The 22,665-nt window shown below is 35.4% G+C and overlaps 1 protein-coding gene across 2 annotated transcripts in view; it reads left to right on the top strand.

Moving 5' to 3' along the window:
• Positions 1-22,665, top strand: part of LOC141351018 (CUGBP Elav-like family member 5) — a 229,892-nt gene that overhangs the window by 185,927 nt on the left and 21,300 nt on the right. The window contains exons 6-8 of one of the 2 annotated variants that reach the window (XM_073857019.1): positions 3,343-3,501; positions 18,745-18,889; positions 21,961-22,020. In XM_073857019.1, the coding sequence (XP_073713120.1) occupies positions 3,343-3,501; positions 18,745-18,889; positions 21,961-22,020 (364 nt within the window). The remainder of the gene's footprint in view (positions 1-3,342; positions 3,502-18,744; positions 18,890-21,960; positions 22,021-22,665) is intronic. The other variant, XM_073857021.1, reaches the window with a different exon arrangement.

Here is a 22,665-nt window from a genome sequence, read left to right on the forward strand (position 1 = left end):
ATGTTACATTATAAGCTCAGAGGAAATGTAAAGGTGTTTTTTTCAGGTGTTACAAACCTCTGTCCAGCTTATTAGGATTTTTTCTTTCTGTCTCTCCGATTTTCTCTCCCGGTCTTTTTTTTCTTTGAGGTGAAAGGAATATTTTGGCCTTTGGGGTTGATCGATTTTAAGTAGGTTTAGCGGGTCAGGGAGGACCAGCACACGAAAGGTCAAGTGCTTCAGTAAATCATCAGAAGCCCTTTTAACGAGTGTGTGTGTGTGTGTGTGTGTGTGTGTGTGTGTGTGTGTGTGTGTGTGTGTGTGAACTGCGATGTTTATTTGTTTTTATTAGCACTAAAAAAAATAGTGTAGCAAATAGAAAAAAGTGAGATTGAAGGGGTTTGTCGTAATATTGTTATTGTAAAAGTAAAATTGTCAAAACATTATGAAATAACAGTTTTGTGAAGTTGTTTTTAGAATGAAAAATTCTAAATAAATCAAAACTTGACATTGAAAAGCTGACTGTGAAAAAACTTCCAAATCAAGCTGGACAAAACAACAGAAGTTTCAGTTTTGTAGGTGTTCAGCTTTGGGAGTTATACGCGGTTTAGCGTAGGGCTTTAAACCAGATTTTTTCCCAATTGTTTCGTTCCGAACAGAAACAGTATTTTAACATTTCTGGTTTTTGGTTCAACCCTAAAATGGACGCTCCTGAACCGGCTAGAACAAAAAATAAAGTTCCCGAACCGGTTAATAACGTTCCAAGTCAGCTGTGTGACAAACAAATAAGTAGGCTGATCATTAAGACATTAAACTTAAATTTTTAGTCTACGTAATTTTCATTAAGTCTCTATCTTGTCATCAAACATTAAAAAAGGCTACATTATGAAAGCGGCATAACTGTAATTCTGACATGCCTACATGTGTTGAGTGCACTTAAACACACGCGCACACACACAGATGGAGGACGAATTCCAAACGGCACTTCGGGAAGAAGATGCAGCATAAATAGTCGCTTCATATAAAGTGAAAAATACGTTGTTTTTAGTGTCTTTATTGGACTAGATTATGAGACACAGTAGCGCAACTCTCTCTCAAGTTTATACATCAAGAGTTCTGATCTTTGAAGAGCATAGGGATAATCACGTTTGATTGGAGTTAGACCGGACACATTCAACCGCATGTGCGTCTGTACGTACAGAAATTTTTTCACTTTAGTGCCTTTTGCAGTTAAATTGTTTAAAATCACTTAAGTGTTAAGATTTGCAAGCCTTTGAAACACGTGCAAATAATCAACTTTCACCCTATTTAAATTTGCGTATTAATCCGCGAATCGCATGCGAGCCGAACCGTGGGTTGTGATCTGTACGAATTAACTGTGATCAGTTACACCACTAATTAGTATTAAAAAAAAACATCTTGAGATACTTGGTAGGCTACAATATTTACCTCTTATGATTGATCATTAGAGACTTGGGCTTGAGTAGACTAGTGCTGGTGGCAAGCTTCATTTCTCTGATGAGTCAATGACCGGAAGTGAACTTTACTGAGTCATATTGCACAGAAATCTTGTCAAAGAACGAAAAAATAACAGTATTAACCGGTTACCGTTATTTAAAATAAAAGTTTCTGTTCCGGAACATATATTTTATAAAGTTTCTGGTTTCGTTTCTGTTCCTTGCAAAACAAATATTTGGCATTGGGACCAGCATCACATGAATTCACAAATCAGAATGAATAGACTGTGATGTTTTTACATGCAAAAAGCAGCACGCCGCAGATTCACAGAATCTGAATGTGAAAGCGTCAAACTTACAACTCATTGCTACTCTTTGTTCTGGATTTACCAATAAATAAAAACTTAATTTGTGTTAAAACGGCCATATTAGTTATTTAAAAAGCAGAATGGTGGATAATAAAAGCAATAGATTTTATTTACTTATTACCTAGTTAAAAGTGTAACATACACATTTTCAATGAAATGTATTCATAAGTAAAACATGATAATATAAAAAGTACAGCAATGAAGAAAAGCGCATTACAATCATGATAAAACTATTAAAAACGTTCAGATGCAAAAACGGACTAAATGTAAAATTAGATAAATTGGTAAACGATATTGCGCAAATGCTCTCGGTTGCTTCAAGGTCTTCGCAAATTACTGGTTTGTTTTAAGACTCAGTTATACATCGTCTCTTCCAATTGCACAGAAAAAATAAGACAAATGATGCGCATTTGAGTCAGATTTTTATGAAGAATATGTGACTTTTTATGTCACTGGCAAAAGAAAACTTCGCCAAACAAACATACTGCCAAAGCACGGAGAATCCCTGTCATGTTACTTCAATATCATACAGTATGCTCAGCTTGAAGTCCGGCGGACATATTGTCGTCAGTACGGCTTACATGAAACACGACTACCATCTACAGGTTTTAGTATTTCCTGCCCCCGACAGATAATCCCCCTTCTGCAGGATCTCGCAGAATTGCTCGCGGCATTCTTCTCTCTGAGACTCGCATTTTTAAAGGCCACATCTGTATGTTATAATTGTATCTCCATTTTATTAAAGGAATAGTCTACTCATTTTCAATATTAAAATATGTTATTACCTTAACGAAGAATTGTTGATACATCCCTCTATCATTTGTGTGCGTGCACGTAAGCGCTGGAGCGCACTGCGACGCTTTGATAGCATTTAGCTTAGCCCCATTCATTCACTGGTACCATTTAGAGATAAAGTTAGAAGTGACCAAACACATCAACGTTTTTCCTATTTAAGACGAGTAGTTATACGAGCAAGTTTGGTGGTACAAAATAAAACGTAGCGCTTTTCTAAGCGGATTTAAAGGAGGAGCTATATTTTGTGGCGTGATAGCACTTTTGGGAGTACTTCGACTCGCCTGAAAAGTCCGCTCCCCTTCTCACTCTCATAATGGGAGCGGGAGGGTGTTACTGCACCGAGTCGAAGTACTCCCAAAAGTGCTATTACGCCATACAATATAGTTCCTCTTTTAAAGATGATAGAGGGATGTATCAACAATTCTTAGTTAAGGTAATAACATATTTTAATATTGAAAATGAGTAGACTATTCCTTTAAGGAGCTTCGAAGCTTTTTAAACTTGCAGGATCTATTCTGGACCCATGCTGGCTATTTTTTTCAGTCACTTTTTTATAATATATATATGTTTTTGAATCATTTAGATTTATAATAAACGTAATTAATTTGTTGGCTCAATTACATTTTTGTAATAAAACTAGTTTCAAACACTAAAACAAAAGTTTTATTCATTCAACTGACCCTAAACTACAACTAGTAACATTTTGTTTGAATGTGAATGCAAATGCTTTTTGTGTGTCACAGGGAGCTTCGTCCAGTTTGGTGGTAAAGTTCGCCGACACTGATAAAGAGAGAACCATTCGCCGCATGCAACAGATGGTCGGTCAGTTTGGCATCTTCAACCCTGCCGTGGCCCTGCCTTTCAGCACCTACAGCAGTACCTACAGTACATACACACACGCGGTAAGCACACACACACACACACATGCAGACAGTACTGTACATGTATGGAGTGTAAAGCAGTTAACCATTTTTGGATTTGCACTGTACAGAAGATTGCAGCCTTTTTTACTCTTATTACTCTGTTGAATAATTCATTAACATAATTTCAATTCCCGATCCATGAATACTTGCAGATTTCCTGTACAATTTGAACTTTCACTCCCTTTGGAACATTCAGAATATAAGTAACAGAAATCAGTTTTGTCCTGAGTGAGGTTTTAAGTGAAGTGTTTTATGGTTGATTTGCATTTTGAATATCTTTGGATGTCAAGGATTTTTCATGCATAATTCTAGATCCTCATGTTTGGCACAACATTGTGAAATAGATTTAGTATATTTACCAGGATTTTGCTGTTGTTTGATTTAAAAAAAAACTGATGTTGCATATTTGCATGGAAGTCTCTCCGAGGTATTTTTTTATACCTCTGTTTCTACCAATAGCCGATTATTCAGACTGATATCGGCCAAAATCGATGCAGATGCCGATAGTTTGGTGGTTATATTAACTCTTTCCATTGATGAGTTATCTCAAAAGAGAAAACGCTTCCCTGCCAGTGATGAGTTTTTTACGGCAATTCATATTTCCACCAGGTGGCGCTCTTACCCATTTTTCTTATTAAACACTGAAGCATCCACTAATCCAAAAAAAGTAAAACCTCCGTGTATGTTTTAATCTTCGTCTGAATCTGATTTCTAACAAAAGTTCTTTCAAAAACGCAATTATCTCAACCTACCCAAATTTGAGAGGTGATAAAAAGAGAACAAATAAAGATAAAATAATGTTGTTGAAAGCAGATGGTCTGTTCTTTCATTTGATATTGTATGTTTATATATTTAAAGAAGAACATTTTCTAAAAGTCATTAATCTTTTGTAAAAAAAAAAAAAAACTTGTGGGGAAAGAATTAACTTAAATAAACTAAAACTAAGACCATTAATATTGAACATTAAACTATTAATGTTTCTTTACATTTTCTATAGATGGTTTCAACAGTAGAAACATAAAGAAACAACTTTTGTGGAACAAACGTAACTTCCAGTAAACTCCGCAAAGAATCAATAACGAACAAATTAAACAACAAGTAGATAGGTTACCTTAGTTCAAATAATAGTTCAAAAACTACACTGAGAAAACATCCCATAAGGCAAAAAAAAAAAAAAATACAAAAAATGGCAAAAAATATATATTTGCTGTATATGTTTACAAAAATATTTTTGACAGATATATTTTTTGTATATTTTAAAAATAATTTAAAAATTAATTTGAAAGCATTAACTCTTTCACCGCCATTGACGAGATTTTCCGTCTTTCCGCAATACCGCTATTATCATCCAGGTGGCGCACTTCCGCAACTTATACAACCTGGAAGTAGCACCTCGCATGAAAGAGAAAGAACTGAAAGAATGTTTTAAAGATCGCTCTGCATCTGATCTCTATCAAAAGTCCTTCACAAAAATGGAATTATCTCTGCTTTTTGCTCAAAATTGGGTGTTTTTGAAGAAGCCTACCCATGTTTGAGAGGTGATTACAAAAGAACTAATGAAGGTAGGATGAAACAGGTTTTTTGTTTGAAAGCAGAGGGTCTGTTCTTTCATCTGATATATTGTTTGTTTATATATTTAAAGAAGAACATTTTCTGGAAGGCATTAAACTTTTGTGAAAATCATGAAAAATGCTGGTCCTGGCTGGCAACTTTTAAAAAAAAAACCTGGCGGGGAAAGAGTTAAAAATATATATTTAGCCCTCTATATATTTCAATCCAAGGAAATTTATTTATATCGCATTGGAAGAAAAACTTTGTTTATCTTACGAACCTGTAAACATAACAGTTTTGAAAAGGTTAAAATTTATTATATTTTCAACTATTTAGCATATATTTAAAATATTTACACTTTTAATACACTGTTTTTCCATGTGGAATGTAATATTAGAAATGTATTTGCTTGTCCTTGAAATACATATTGAAATGTTGATTTGAAGGTTAAAATTACCAAATATTCAAAAATATATTTAATTAATCATTATTTTCTACAATATGTATTTTGCATATATTTAAAATGTATTTTTGGCCAAAGAAATGTATTTTTTGCCATATGGGATTAATGTGTAAAATGTGGACTATATAATGTATCCAAGGTTAACTACAGATCATCCGCCAAACCTCCCTTCACATGATATATCGACCATGCTTTTACTGACCAATACTGATCATTTGCTGATATATCGGTGCATCTCTAAATAATACCAAAATAGTTACATATTTTATAATTTGTATAAAACACTATGAATGTTCTCATTTAAATCAAATCCACCAAGTAAGCTGATTATTAAGCAAAAAAATAAATGTTAATAAATAAATTAAACATAAATAAATAAGACATATACACTCTAAAAAATGCTGGGTTATTTTAAACCTTCAGAACAGGGTCAGAAAGGGACGAGCCCAACCGTTGGGTTAATTCTACCCATAAAAAGTTTATATTTATCCCAACAATGGGTTAAAACAACCCAGCATTTTGGGTTGAAAAACTCCAGCACATGTTAAATTACAGCCCAAGTGGACTGAGCTCTTCCCCTTTTGACCCAACGCTGGGTTGAAAATAACCCAGCATTTTTAGAGTGTATGTTGGTATCGACTTAATCTCCCTGGCCTAGTTCTTCATACTCAGTGTAGTTGGAAAAGCCAAATGCATCTTTCCGCATTTCGTTTTTCAGATGGATAATGTATTCAAAGCACTTGGATTTCTGTGCATATTCATAAGCATCACATTTGAACCGATAACGGCATTAGATACAGATAAACGCTGTGATCTGATAGTGTGAAGAAGCTGGTGCTTTTGATACTGTTAGTATCTGAATAGTTTTCAGCTCACGGAGTCTCTTAGAAGTGGGAAGTGTAAGAATCTTGTGTCACGTGGCAGGATGAGCTTCGTTCTCTATATATAGAAAAATCCCTGCAGGCCTTTAGTTTTAATTACACTGTGCTGACGTGCGTGTGTGCGTGACATTTCAAAACTACAGCTTTGATTTTATAATCCATATGATCCTGCGCCAGAACCACGAACATGTTAGCTGGATGCAATATATAATCCTATTTTTGTGGGTTTTCGTGTGAACGCATTATCCGTGTGGGATTCCTTTTGTGACATCTTAACATGAAATCAACAGAAGGAAAACCTCCAGGTATCCCATCATACACCTGTTCTGTGTTTCTAAATACAACCACACATGTACACACACACCAGACACATGGATGCATGCACACATTGCTTGCCAGCATTTTTTTTTTAAGTTGCCAGCCAGAGTCAGCATTTTTTATGATTTTCACAAAAGTTTAATGCCTTCCAGAAATGTTCTTCTTTAAAAAAAAAGTTTAATCCTACCTTCATTTGTTCTCTTTTTATCACCTCTCAAATATGGGTAGGTTTCTTCAAAAAATTAATTTTTAGCAAAAAGCTGAGATAATTGCATTTTTGTGAAGGACTTTTGATAAAGATCAGATTCAAAGTGATCCTCAAAACATACACAGAGTTTTAACTGTTTGCCCTAAGGGAATACTTCGGTGTTTTATAAGTTGGGTAAGAGCACCACCTGGTGGATAATAGGGGAAATACGGATTGCCAGAAAAACTTGTCAATGGCGGGGAAAGAGTTAATCATTGTGCCTGACGAAGACCTGATGGTCAAACCTTTGCACCATTAAATCTATTGGAGCAGTTTATCAGTCTGTTGTTTTTTCATTGATTATTTGTTGCCCAGCACCTGTACACTAACATTTTGGTTTTGTTTTTTTGATGTGCAGTCCTCCTTGCAAGCTTTTGATCTTAAAGAGTTAATCATACACACTTGAAAATGAGATGATAAATCACGACACACACTAATAATACCTGTCAGATATCTATTCTGAATCCCAAAGGTGATATTTTGCCCAGTTCTTTCGTGTACTACGGCTGTTTGATCAGTAGGAAATCCTTATCAATCCAAAATCACTCAGAGTTTGAGTCGTTTATAACATGCATTTGTCAAACATAATCATTATATATATTCTTTATTATCATGAAAATACCTGAAAAGGTTTTGAAGAACAGTGATATAAATATGTTTATAGGCATTTTCTGGGTTGTGCCTAGAAGGGATACAGCTACAGCCAAAATCTCATAAAATCTCACAGCTGTTTTTATCCTAATCCTACCCCCAAATCTAACACTGAACCCAACATTTCACGGTATTAGCCAGTAGCTGTATCCTATCTAGCCATAACCATTGTTTTCATCCTAATCCTACCCCCAAACCTAAACCCCAAATCTTTGCCGTAGCTGTATCCCTTCTAGCCAAAACCCATTTCCTGGAGCTGCGGTGCATATTGAGTTTCTGTACGAGAGCAACCTCTGGCTTTTGGATATAACGGCATAATTCATTAAGAAGCATAGCAAGCAAATCGCTTGATTTATTGTTACGCCACTGGAATGTAACAGGACAAAACTATTGAGGGCGTTCATGTTAACTTTTCTTAAATTGCACATATCAGGCAAAATCCAGGTGTTTGGACATAAATGTGTGTTGGTAGTGCGTGAACACAATAGCCCTACAATGAAAAAAATCCACCCTCTCCTTCTTTTGTAATCTCCATAAAACCAAAGCAGTCTCATTAGAGCTGTTTGGTTATTTTGTTAATGTGATGTCACACAAACAAAACCTCGCCCACGGAAACTGACTGAGTGGTCAATTTTTTCTAAAAGCTTTTCTAAATTTGTTTGTTAGCAGTAATGTGGCTAAAGATACTATTGTCTCAGACTGTATTCACAGGAATAAGATCTATTTCGACCAAAAGCGCTCACTGTCTGTTGGTAAGGGAGTAAGGAGCTGGAGCTTATTTGCATTTAAAGGTACAGACACGAAAACAGCACGTTTTCGCTCCCACCCAAATAGGAACATTTTGGGCATGCTATAATAAATTATATGTGGGATATTTCAAGCTGAAACTTCACAGACACACCTGAGAATATGGGCATAATATTTAATCTCTGTAAAGCTAGTTATATAATTTATTGACTTGTTATCTGACTTTTAATATGTTCATTTTGAAATATGCACCGCAAATCTAAGTACGGGGGTTTTAAATGCCGCAAGGTGCCACAAGACACAGGTGCATGTTGTGGATGAGAATCATTAAAGGGGCCATGGCATGAAAATCTGACTTTTTCCATGTTTAAGTGCTATGATTGGGTCCCCAGTGCTTCTATCAACCTAGAAAATGTGAAAAAGAACAACCCAGTAACTTAGTTTTGGTAAACCATTCTCTACAAGCACATGAAAAAATAGGTTGTTATAATTTGGCTCTCCTTATGATGTCATAAGGACCTCTTATTATAATAATATCACCCCTTAATCTGTACTATCCAACCACAGCACTGCCATTTAGTGCAGAGAAAAGCACAATTGAGTTTTAATTGCAACAAACCACCATTATTGTTTGCATTTCTTGAGCTCATTTGCATTTGAAAGGACACACCCAAAACGCCACATTTTTGCACACACCTACAAAGTGGCAATTTTAATATGCTATTATAAATTATTTATATGGTATTTTGAGCTAAAACTTCACATATGTGCTCTGGGGACACCAAAGATTTATTTGACATCTTAAAAAAGTCTTGTGCCATGGCCCCTTTAATACATTGTCCAATCACAAAACAAAATCAGAACTCTCAAAAGAAGAGTTGACATCACTCGGCTTCTTAAGGCTTTCCTTGTGCATCTTATGGATTTGTTGTATATTTCTGCTTTTAAATGTCTAATCAGTCTTTCCTTCTCCATGTTTGATGATTAATTTTCATAATGCGCAGAAATTTCATCGAATGAGATCTCTGTGTAGGCGAAGCTGTCATCCTCGACATTGCAGAAACCGTTTCTAAAATAGTGTCACTTGTCTTGGCTGGTTAGGACAAAAACTCTGATTAACATGGAAGGATACCTTTCATTGCATGTTTTGATGTCTATGTCATCGATGTAAAGAACTTTTGGATATTTTTCTGGCCTAAACTCTATTCTGCAAACCGCATACCACACGCCTAACACAAACACGCTTCTCTCTGCAGGTTAAGACTACAAAATGGTTTGCAGACCCACTTTGCAGCGAACTGATTTAAATTGCATGCGGATTATTTAAATGGGAATGAGTAGCACTTCAAACATTGCCCTACATTGTGAAATCCCGCCCTAGGGTATCAAAATAAGCATACTCTGTCTCTCTCTCTCAAACACGCACACACGCGTACACATATACTATACAGTACACACACACACACCGACTAAAATTGAGGACGGTTTTCATTTTGGTCATACTCTGAAAAGTGCAGCACAGACAACTAAGTTATCCATGCACAGGATGCAAGGATTATACGTCCTGCCAACAGCATTTGTATAATAGCATGAGATATTTTCAGGGCGATTTTCACACAGTCCTCAATCTGGGTTCTTTGGCTGACGTTTCAGAAGACTTATAAAACTCTGACTCAGCTGATGGGCCGAAAGAAGATTTACAGAATACTGAGAGTAAAAACTCCAATCTTAACGCTTCTGTAACAACTCTGTTTTCAAAATGAATTGAGGACACTCGTTTGTAATACGTACAGGGTAAGCGGTCCGCTATACGGTGGAAAAATCTCCATGCACAAAATAAAAACATTAACACAGGCCGTCTTAATTCCATGCATCTGTATGGCATCGTTTTATATAAGACCCAGATTTTGTATCCGTGCAAGTTTTATTGGTATAATAAAATTTAAGAGAGAATTTTAAAAGCACTGTATAAACATACAAGTCAAGTTACTTTTCATTATAAGGTACCCTCTTGAAAATAAAAGTGCATAAAAATTCAAAGCAATGCACCATTTTTGGTTCCTCAAATTCCCATTTTCCATCACGGCTGGCTTTGGTGCTCAATCTTGAACCGTCCTGTGCTTTCTCCATGCCCCGATCTTGATTTAGAATCAGTCCTAATATCTTGCTGGTCCCAAACCAGCGAACCCCCGTGATTACAGTGGGCGGAGCTTCCACTACAGACAGCAGTATTTTTTAAATAAAAACATATTTAGTTTTTCTGGATGCATTATCGCTTATTTTTTGTCACAAACACCTGACATTTTTGCATAACTATCAAATGTACCATTTAAAAATCCTGAGTAATATCTACATAGCAAAGAAGCACGGTCATCTGATGTGGGTTTTACCACAGTAAAATACTGTAAGTAAAGCCTTTCGAAGTGACTGCAAGTAAACAATAAATAAAATACAGTGACGCGAAACTTTACTTCCGGTTTCTGTTTGTTTAATGGTATGACTAGTTGCTGAAACTGAACTCTTAAACAAATACCTCGTCGAAAATAACAAATGGGTTCCTATGTAATCTGTGTGTTGTTTATTTTGCCTGCAATATAAATAAACTACTTTAAAAGGACTTTGTTGTTATTTATTTTTCGCAGAGTTTACCGGAAGTTACGTGAGGACCACGAAAGCCGCTTGTTTATGTTGTTACTGCTGAAACCGTCTATAGATGTAGTGCTGATATCATTTAAAATAAATAATTTAATAAGTGTGCAAACAGCAATATTGCAGATTGACATGAAGCCTATTGTACAGTATTGTATGTGTTTAATATTTTACATGTTGAATAGCAGCAGCATAGACAGAAGAAATTTTGGTGAAAAGTATAAGTATAAATCTGTAAAGTAGCTGTGTTACAATTAACTCTGCGTTATTTTGTGTAAATTTTTATTAGGCTATATCAAGTATTTTTAGAAGGCTATATTAAGTATTTTTAGTAGGCTATATCAAGTACACTGTAAAAAATGATTTTGTGGCTTTGTAAAGTGCAAAAATGCAAAAATGATGCACTGTATTTTATTTTTTTAGTAAATCCAGTGTATAATTTTTTAGTAGGCTATATCAAGTATTTTCAGAAGGCTATATTAAGTATTTTTAGTAGGCTATATCAAGTACACTGTAAAACATTATTTTGTGGCTTTGTAAATTTAAGTAAATAAAATGAGTAATATCTATTAAAAAACAATAGGCTGTATTTACTTAAAAATATAGTGCATCATTTTTGCATCCACTTTTTTAAAGTAAATTTTATATAGAATTTACAGCAATTGCTTAAATTGCTTAACATTCCATGTAAAAAGTGGATGCAAAAATGATGCACTGTATTTTGTTTTGTTTTAGTAAATCCAGTGTATTATTTTTTACATTTGTATAAGTGTTTTTAGGCTATATCAAGTTTCACCTGCATACAGGTAACATTTGATGCCTTGATAGGGCAATAATAATGTGATACATCTCTACTCCTTTCATTTCATAAAAGTCTTTTTTTCTTTTTTGTATTATAAGTGCAAAACATACAACAGATGGTTAAGTGGTACACAACAAAAACAGACAACAAAAATTGTGACGATGGTTTTGTTCTGCGCAATGATAATATACGAACTAATAATAAAAATAATAATAAATTAAACTTATAATAAAACAGATGATGATATTGTTATGAAGCAATGATAATAAGAAAATAATAATAATAAGACAAAATAATAATAATAATAAATTAAACAGATAATAATACATATGTGTAGTATGTATGTATATTATGCAATAATATGTACAATAATGGTGGGAATACCAATAATAATTCTAGTGATTGTTATGATTTCAGGATTGTTTTTTTTTCTAATCCCATAATAATAACTTAATAATAATAAATAATAAACATAATGATTATTATAAATAGTAATAATAGTAACAGTACTGACAACAATGAATATAATATTATATAAAAGGATGGTGATGATATTGATATTTTGTAAAAAAAAAAAAAACAGCAACAGTATTAGTAATAATAATAACAACAATAATAATAATATAACAACTAAATTAACAACATCAATAGCACAATTTCAGGAAGTCTTAAGTTACTTTCCTTAGTTTCAGGTAAGCTAAAGCTTCTGGTTGCAAAGCTGTTGTTTTTTTTTTTTTTTGACTGAATTCATAATTTAGCACAACTTTGGCACAATTACGATAACAACACACAATTTGTACAGTATACTTATAGCTAATATGCGACCTGTGTAAAGTTTTGATACACGTACCTGCACATAGCATAGCAGTATGAATCAGCTCTTAACATCAGCTCTCATCTTTGATCAAAGGCGGGTGATTTCAATCAGGAATCGTAAAATCAAAATGCTTAATAAAGGGGTTGCATCTATCGCATTCATCGATCTTGCTCTTCCAACTTCCACTCCGTGAAATCCCAACCAAATCTCACGGAAATGTGTGTTATAGTCTATTGACACGATTTTCCGCTGTATCGTGTCATTTTAAATTTTGTTTTCTCATTGTTTTGTCCTATTTTTTTACCATTGTCGCTTGGGGTTGGGGTTAGAATCACTTTGTGCCACATCCTAACCCCAACTCCAGGTGAGAATAGTTTTAAAAGCGGACGAAAAACATGTAGAAACCAATGCATAAAATTACAATGATTTAAAAATAGGAAAAACAATATAAAAAATATAAACAGAAAGTCAACTGTTTATAGAAATTTGTGCTGTGTGCCACGAAAAGCAGTGAAAATCGTGTCAATGGCACAAATAAATAAATAAAAAATGTTGTGACTATAACACGACTTGCAGTGAGATAGGGTAGGAAATCCATATTGCCTGTTAACGAATCACATGCCTCCGTGAGATTTTTTTATGGTATGCCTGCGCCCCGTCCATTAATTGTGTATAGCAGGAAAACTTGCTACCTGCATCACAAAATCTGAACATGCTTGCAAAAAATGGTTTACAAAAACAACGTTTCTGCTGTGTTCTTCTTCACATTTTCTTGGTTGATAGAAGCAAGGAGGTCAGATTTTCACGCTATGACCCCTTTAAACACATACCTGCACATAGCATAACATTATGAATGGTTCAATTAAACAACTAACAGACAATTATTTCACATAATGCAAAATTGTGAAAAGAGCTGAATTTTAGAGCATGTGAAATAACCCTGTTTTTTAATGAAAAGAGGAGGCCAAAAACAAGATGGGCACTGTACCCTGTATCCCAATAATGCCCTCCTCCAGCACACACTCATGTCTTCATCACATCTTAAAAGTTTGACACGGAAAATGAAGACAAATAAGGGCAGGAAGCTGAAACTTTCCAGACCAAAAAATAAAGGGCGTTTGAGAAACCGTTTGCTTTCAGTGTACACAAAGAACAGTACCACTTTATTTCAACCCCATTACACCGTGCTGCAATTCTGCTGTGTCACACCTCCATTTAAAGGCTTTTGTGATGAGTATGAGAGGCGGTGAACAGAAGCGAGTATTTAGTATGTGAATAGAGCTCAGTTTGGATGTAAAAACATGCTGTTTTTGAGTGGGTGTGATGGGGTTGTATGGTTGTCAGTGGTTAGCAGTGCCCCCTGGTGGATTCAAACTGCCTGACTTCTGCAAACACGCTCACCTTTAGATAATCCGAAGATAATCGAAAGCAAATAATTCGCAGGATGTTAACCTGACCGAAGTATTTGTCATGTTAATTATGATTCGTTCACAGCACACAACTTTGATGGGAGTTTTGTGAGTCGTGTCTAATCCCTCTCACTTTATTTGATGAAAGCAAACAAACAGAACAAAGCAGCGACTGGGCCATTTGAAGAAAATCTTGCATGTTATGCATGTTATTTTTGAATATAATCATGTCATGGTATCTGACTTAAATTAAAAAAAATTATATATTGACTATAATTAAGTTAATTAAATGCTTTAAAATGAAAGATACTTCATCTCATTGCATAATTTTCTCTTTTTTAAAACTTGAATGATGCAAACCCACAATGTTTGATTATTTATCCACCTTATTTTTGGCGTAAATGTGGGCGTCGCCATCTTTGAGCTCACTTGACTTCCGGTGAGTCACGAAAGCTATTGGTAGTCGTATTGCGAGTGACACGTGTGCCGTTTTGACTGGCTTTTTAATGTTTATTATGTTTTTTCTTGATAAGCAAAACGACCCAAGAAAATAAGTTTAGTTTTTAGAATAAAAAATCAAAAATTTAAGTGATTTTGTGCATAAAACAAACAAAAAAATCTGCAAATGGGGTAAGCACTTTTTTTCTTGATTTTTTCATGAATTTAGTGTTTAAGAAAAATTTTGAAGATTTTTTTTGCTTACCCCATTGACAGATTTTTTTGCTTGTTTTATGTACAAAATCATATATATTTTATATTTTTGGTCTGAAAAGTATACTTATTTTCTTGGGTCATTTTGCTCATCAAGAAAAACATCTTAATTTAAGAATTTTTCGATATTTTTACTGAAACCAAGACAAAAATACTAAGAATTTCTTTACTTGAAAATCATTTTTTGCAGTGTGCATATTTAACAGAAAACAAAAATATAACTAATTAAATGTAATTAATGTGTATTGTGATTTGTACTTGTTAAAGGAATAGTCTACTCATTTTCAATATTAAAATATGTTATCACCCCAACCAAGAATTGTTGATACATCCCTCTGTCGTCTGTGTGCGTGCACGTGGGCGCTGGAGTGCGCTGCGACGCTTCGATAGCATTTAGCTTAGCCCCATTCATTCAATGGTACCATTTAGAGATAAAGTTAGAAGTGACCAAACACATCAACGTTTTTCCTATTTAAGACGAGTAGTTATACGAGCAAGTTTGGTGGTACAAAATAAAACGTAGCGCTTTTCTAAGCGGATTTAAAAGAGGAACTATATTTTATGGCGTAATAGCACTTTTGGGAGTACTTCGACTCGGCGCAGTAACACCCTCCCTCTCCCATTATGAGAGTGAGAAGGGGAGCGGACTTTTCAGGCGAGTCGAAGTACTCCCAAAAGTGCTATTACGCCATAAAATATAGTTCCTCTTTTAAATCCGCTTAGAAAAGCGCTACGTTTTATTTTGTACCACCAAACTTGCTCGTATAACTACTCGTCTTAAATAGGAAAAACGTTGATGTGTTTGGTCACTTCTAACTTTATCTCTAAATGGTACCATTGAATGAATGGGGCTAAACTAAATGCTATCGCAGCGCGCTCCAGCGCTTACGTGCACGCACACAGATGATAGAGGGATGTATCAACAATTCTTAGTTAAGGTAATAACATATTTTAATATGGAAAATGAGTAGACTATTCCTTTAAATAACTCATAATGTGTTGAATGAGAAAGATACTGCTGTCAGGAGGAATAGTGCCACATTCACGCCATAAGTTTGATGTGTCAAGATTGAAACTTAAACATTATAACAGTCAATAAAAAAATGCAGTTTATAAAAACTCATTCCAGCGGGACAGTTGGGACATTTTAAACATATGCATGAAAAAGGTAAAAACACAAATTCTTGGACTTTTCAGATACAAACACTCCCACTTTTTCCCCCTTCCAATTTTCCCACTTTACAAATATTGGTATCCTTCCATGCCTTTATGGTTGCGCAATGAAGACCTGTCAACTCCAAGCAACACCACGAAAACATTGAATATATCTTCATATGATATATCAGGCCTTTTTTTCATTTCATCCTTCCACTGTAAACATGGCGGGCGTAGTAAATATGAATAGTTTGGTTCCCAAACGCAATAAATCCATTTCGACTAATTTCTGTAAAAATGTCTTGAAATGAAAACCACTATTTTCTGTTACAAACTTTCACATAGCATCTTTAGGTTATAATAACTTTACAAAATTCAAATCCATAAATAGATTTTTAGAGATTTATTATAAAAACTGATTATTTTTTTCGCAAAATGCAATAAATCCATGACATTTTTTTTCAAAATGCTATAAATCTATTCAATGAATATATAAATGTGCATTCATCTTTGCCATATTATATTCTTTTGGTTGACTAGTGGTATACACTGATTAAAAAATAAACATTAATGGCATTAATCAAAATACTTTGTCATATTAAGAACACTGTCATTGCTTCTGTCATTCTTGGGACGTCATCACTGAACTTTATTGACAGCGATCAGCTGTAAAATGTTTTGGTCCTGCTCGATTTTCTTTGACTTCGAGTAAAATAATGGAAAGTTTTTCTTAAGATCCCCTGGAGTCAATGTGTTAGCATGAGAGAAACTTGATGCTGTCATGTGAGAACAAGCAACAGCCGGCATTTTTCCTTCACCCGAGTGCTTCTCACGTAAATGATTTGATTTTGATGGCTTACGTTTCTTTCCCTGTCACAGAAAGCATCACAGGTTTATCAATGCCATCAAAAGTATTATTTTGTTTTTGTTTGTTTGTTGATCACGAAGTACAAAGTAGATGAGGAAAACTGTGTATTCAAAGCGGCGCCATTATTGTTTACAATGTGTGGAATGGTGAGCTGTGATTGGTTAAGCAGAATTATTGCATTCTGCAGAGAAGGAGGAGTGCCGTTTATTGTGTTTTGGAAAAAAGAGAGAAAAAATGACAGAATAACACGGCGGATATCGGATTTTGCGTAAAATAAAGAATTTACTTTTTAATACTGACCTGATACAATACTGATTTTGGCTGTAACTATTTTTTAAAATGCTGTTTATCGCGTTTTGGAACCAAACTCTTCATATTTACCATAACTGTTTTAATCATGTTTTGTGCCTGCTCCCATGACACTGTTTTCAAAGTCTCGCACAAAAAAGTTAATACGTCACATCACTTATCACTTATAAGTGCAACAGTGTATGTAGGGTTGTATTCTGAGAGCTCATTCTCTACTTTTATAATGCACTAAACCACCTTACCCAATTGCGATATATGGTAGTTTTTATTTAAAATGGCTCAATCATTTTGTTCCTCATATAGTGGACACTATTTTGGAGTTTGTCGTTTCGGACACAGTTTATAAAAACAAGATGAATAGTTTGGTCTGATTGGTTAAGCCAGCATTCAAATCTGTGTTGTTGCTATGCAACCATAAAACCTGCAGCGTGTCAAAATGCATGAAAATATAAAGCAGATGAAATGAAAAGTGTATATTTGCACCACAATCTACTTTATATACCAGGATCTCCTCCAATTGACAAATCTCTATCTCCACATTGCCTACTATAGCGGCAGCTTGGCTAGCCGGAGGACATTATCGGTTACGATTTGGGCACATCATTTCTTCATACCCCAAACATTTCTATCAGCCTCTCAACACGTGTCAGCACACATTCACAACAGGCATAAATTCACACGTGCTGTCCTCCTTTTCTACACGTGAGCATCTCAAGGCCATCTTAAGAGGGTTTGGCATCGAGCTGTGCGGTACTACTCGAGTAATTGGCCCATGATGGAGTACTGATTGCCTGAAAGCACCTGGGGAGATCAGCAGGCATTAGCATTCAATAAAATCGCAGATGCACATACAAATACACGCACATGCATTGCTCCCTGTAAATGAGTTTATTACAAGAGTCGCTTTTTCCTCGTCTTTCTGTGTCGGTCCTGACAGGAGTTTATTTGCTAGGAGAATTTGTTCAGTGCCGACAACAGCAAGCAATTGATTTCAATTTTAAATTGAAATCATTCGGACGTTTTTATAAGGTGTGCTGAAATGCAGAAACAATGTGTGATGACTTTGCCCTTACAGAAAGAGTGCACTGTAAGTTACTTTGGATTAAAGCGCCTGCCGAATGTATAAACAATTGGAAACATGTATTTAACTTTTACTTCCACATCAATTTTGAGGAAAAAGTTTGTGTATTACAAAAAAATATGGTTTTACAATGGTACCAGGCCTAGAAAACCAGGCAGTATCATGTTGCTTTGTTCCTAGGGATGTTTCCATATTCATATTGATTGTAGTCTTAGTGTAGTGTTAATAAACTTAAATTGCTCTAGCATCTTGGTCTAAAGAAAGCAATCTCATCAAGAATGCATGCTAATGGTTTATCTTATAGATTAGCTTGGTCTTTATAGCCGCATGTATAGATTACACACTCTGTCCGTGTCAAGATGTGGTCAGTTGGTGTGTGTACTGTAGTTACAGATACCTTTCTAGAAAGCTAATTTATACTAGTCCTGGAGATGTACATTTCAAAAGTTATGAATTTTATACATGCAGTATATAAAACATTTTATAGTAAACACTATAAAACTAATATAGTTAAATAAATCTCTCTCTCTCTCTCTCTCTCTCTCTCTCTCTCTCTCTCTCAGTTGATGCAGCAGCAGGCTGCCATTATGGCCGCCTCTCATGGCGGATACTTAGCGCCTAGCGTGGCATTTCCTGCAACCCAGATTCATCAGGTGGGGGCGCTGAACATGAATGGATTGCCACCCACCCCTATGACACCCGTTTCAGGTGAGTCATGATTAATTAAACTACTGCTTTTTTATTTGATTGGTCCATGTTTTGTGTGTGCATATAAAAATGGAGGTTGACTTCAGAATGCAGATTGACTCATCCCAAATGATGTAGATAATGTTGATCCAAGCAGATTGACTCCTCCCCCATGTTATGAATAATGTTGATCTGAAAAGATTGACTCCTCCCACATGTTGTAAATAATGTTAATCAGAGCAGATTGACTCCTCCCACATGTTGTAAATAATGAAAATCGAAGCCGATTGACTCCTCCGACATGTTGTGAATAATGCTAATCCGAGCTAATTGACTCCTGCCACATGCTGTGGATAATGTTGAACCAAGCAGATTGACTCCTCCCACATGTTGTGAATAATGTTAATTTAAGCAAAGTGACCCCTCCCACATGCTGTGGATAATGTTGATCCAAGTAGATTGACTTTTCCCACATGTTGTAAATAATGAAAATCAAAGCATATTGACTCCTCCCACATGTTGTGAATAATGTTGATCTGAACAGATTGACATCTCCCACATGCTGTGAATAATGTTGATCCAAGCAGATTGACTCCTCCCACAGGTCAGGTTATAAATAATGTTGATCCAAGCAGATTGACTCCTCCCACAGGTCAGGTTATAAATAATGTTGATCCAAGCAGATTGACTCTTTCCACATGTTGTGAGTAATGTTAATCCAAGCGGATTCAACCTTCCCACATGTTGGGAATAATGATGCTCCAAGCAGATTGACTCCTCCCACATGCTGTAAATAACGATAATCAGAGCATATTTACTCCTCCCACATGATCTGAACAGATTGACTCCTCCCACATGTTGTGAATAATGTTGATCTGAACAGATTGACTCCTCCCACATGTTGTGAATAATGATAATCAGAGCATATTTACTCCTTCCACATGATCTGAACAGATTGACTCCTCCCACATGTTGTGAATAATGTTGATCTGAACAGATTGACTCCTCCCACAGGTCAGGTTATGAGTTATGTTTATCCGAGCAGATTGACTCCTCCCACATGTTGTGAATAATGTTGATCTAAGCAGATTGACTCCTCCCACATGTTGTAAATAATGATAATCAGAGCATATTTACTCCTCCCACATGATCTGAACAGATTGACTCCTCCCACATGTTGTGAATAATGTTGATCTGAACAGATTCACTTCTTCCACAGGTCAGGTTATGAGTAATGTTGATCCGAGCAGATTGACTCCTCCCACATGTTGTGAATAATGTTGATCCAACCAGATTGAGTCCTCCCACATGTTGTAAATAATGATAATCAGAGCATATTGACTCTTCCCACATGTTGGAAATAATGTTGATCTGAACAGATTGACGCCTCCCATATGATCTGAACATATTTACGCCTCCCACATGTTGTGAATAATGTTGATCTGAACAGATTCACTCCTCCCACAGGTCAGGTTATGAATAATGTTGATCCGAGCAGATTGACTCCTCCCATATGTTGTGAATAATGTTGATCCAACCAGATTGACTCCTCCCACATGATCTGAACAGATTGACTCCTCCCACATGTTGTGAATAATGTTGATCCAAGTAGATGGACTTCTCCCACATGTTGTAAATAAGGAAAATCAAAGCATATTGACTCCTCCCACATGTTGTGAATAATGTTGATCTGAACAAATAAACTCCTCCCACATGTTGTGAATAATGTTGATCTGAACAGATTCACTCCTCCCACAGGTCAGGTTATGAATAATGTTGATCCGAGCAGATTGACTCCTCCCATATGTTGTGAATAATGTTGATCCAACCAGATTGACTCCTCCCACATGATCTGAATGGATTGACTCCTCCCACATGTTGTGAATAATGTTGATCCAAGTAGATGGACTTCTCCCACATGTTGTAAATAAGGAAAATCAAAGCATATTGACTCCTCCCAGATGTTGTGAATAATGTTGATCTGAACAAATGAACTCCTCCTACATGTTGTGAATAATGTTGATCTGAGCAGATTGACTCCTCCCACGTGTTGTAAATATTGCTGATCTGAACAGATTGACTCCCCCCACATCTTATGAAGAATGAAATTCAAAGCCTATTGACTCCTCCCACATGTTGTGAATAATGAAAATCAAAGCATATTGACTCCTCCCACATGTTGTGAAATATGTTGATCCGAACAGATTGACTCCTCCCACATGTTATGAGTAATGATACATAAAGCAGTTCAAAGATTGAGTCTGTCTAAACCCCTTCTTTCTGTAAGCCTACTCTGCTCTGATTGGCCAGCTGGCCTTGTTTGTTGTATGTGGTCTTTCCGCATAGACCGCGTGTCGGAAACGTCCATTTCCATTATAATAGTACATACGTACGTACACAAACGTGACTGACTGACTGATAAAACATAACAGTTTGTAAACCAACATCTTGTTACATGCTTTAGCATTTTTCGAGTCATAAGAATAACAGACAGTTCATTGAAAACTCTTTACATGCTTTACACTTTTGAAACTTATTAGCAACTTATTCAGAGATGACAGCTTAATGCAGTGGTTTAAATTCAGAAACAGGTGAAGATATGCTTTCTCTAATGCACATGCACACGCGGAATGAGGGAGGGAGAGAGAGCAAAAGGGAAAACGAGAGAGCATGAGTGTGATTGGGAAAGGGGGGAGAGAGAGTGTAGCACTGAATAACCTGTGCACGTTGCTTCAAATATAAAAAGTTTCCATTCTTTGTTGATTGTTCCACAGAATCGCGTCTCTGTCAATTTAATGAGAATACTCCACATGATACAAATGTAATCACCATTTGGAAGTGGAAATAACTCAAATTTGCTTTCACAGCCTCTTCTCAACATGCCAAGAACCACACCAACTAGCTGAAGTGTTTTGAGGGCGGTGAATCGTTCCCGGTGAACCAGCCATAGGAAGGCATTATGCAAATGTGTTACTTAGTGACGTAGATCCGTAACAGAAAAAAAGATTCAAATCACTGACGACTCGATGTGGCGATTCAGAGTCGATTCCTTATTTTGGAAGACAATAACTTTCTTTATCGTGCACTTTCAGATGAACAACTTTGCAGACCGTTTACATTGATGGACAGCTACATTACACACTGCAATAAAGGTAATTTTAGAAAATCTATCTGAGGGGCACTTTAATGAGGTTTTATAATGGATAGGGGCAAATACAAAATAAAGTTTATGAAATTATTATTATTTTATTATTTATTAGATTTTTTGGTCAACAAAAGAAAATTCCATTTGCATCATTTTGCACATGAAACATAAAAACGTGTAAGTACATACAGTTATGCATATACACATACAAAATCATTCAAAAAGAAAAAAAAGAATATTAATAAAAATAAAAAAATAAAAAATAAAAAAAATTCCATTACACTTTTATTGACCAAAAGGTGTAGGCTGAAGCAAAAGCTTATTAAGCCCACCCTTAACTCCATACAAGCAGCAGTAATTTTCATTATTTAATATAGCGAAATAAAATATTTTCAATATATAATTAGAAGTACATGCATTATTATTATTGTTATTATTTTCACTATTAATTGTATCATCGCTATTCAATATATCTTTTCAATACCAATCCTTTATAAAGTATTTTAAATTGTATTAATGACCTGGCCTTTTTTAACTCATCTGGGAAGCTATTCCAAAGCTGAACACCTTTATTTGATGGACAATGTCTTCTTAAATTTGTTCTACAATACGGTATATTAAACATATAAGCCCCTCTTAGATCATAAATACT

The sequence above is a fragment of the Misgurnus anguillicaudatus genome, chromosome 2, assembly GCF_027580225.2.
Source record: "Misgurnus anguillicaudatus chromosome 2, ASM2758022v2, whole genome shotgun sequence".
Taxonomy (NCBI): Eukaryota; Metazoa; Chordata; class Actinopteri; order Cypriniformes; family Cobitidae; genus Misgurnus; species Misgurnus anguillicaudatus.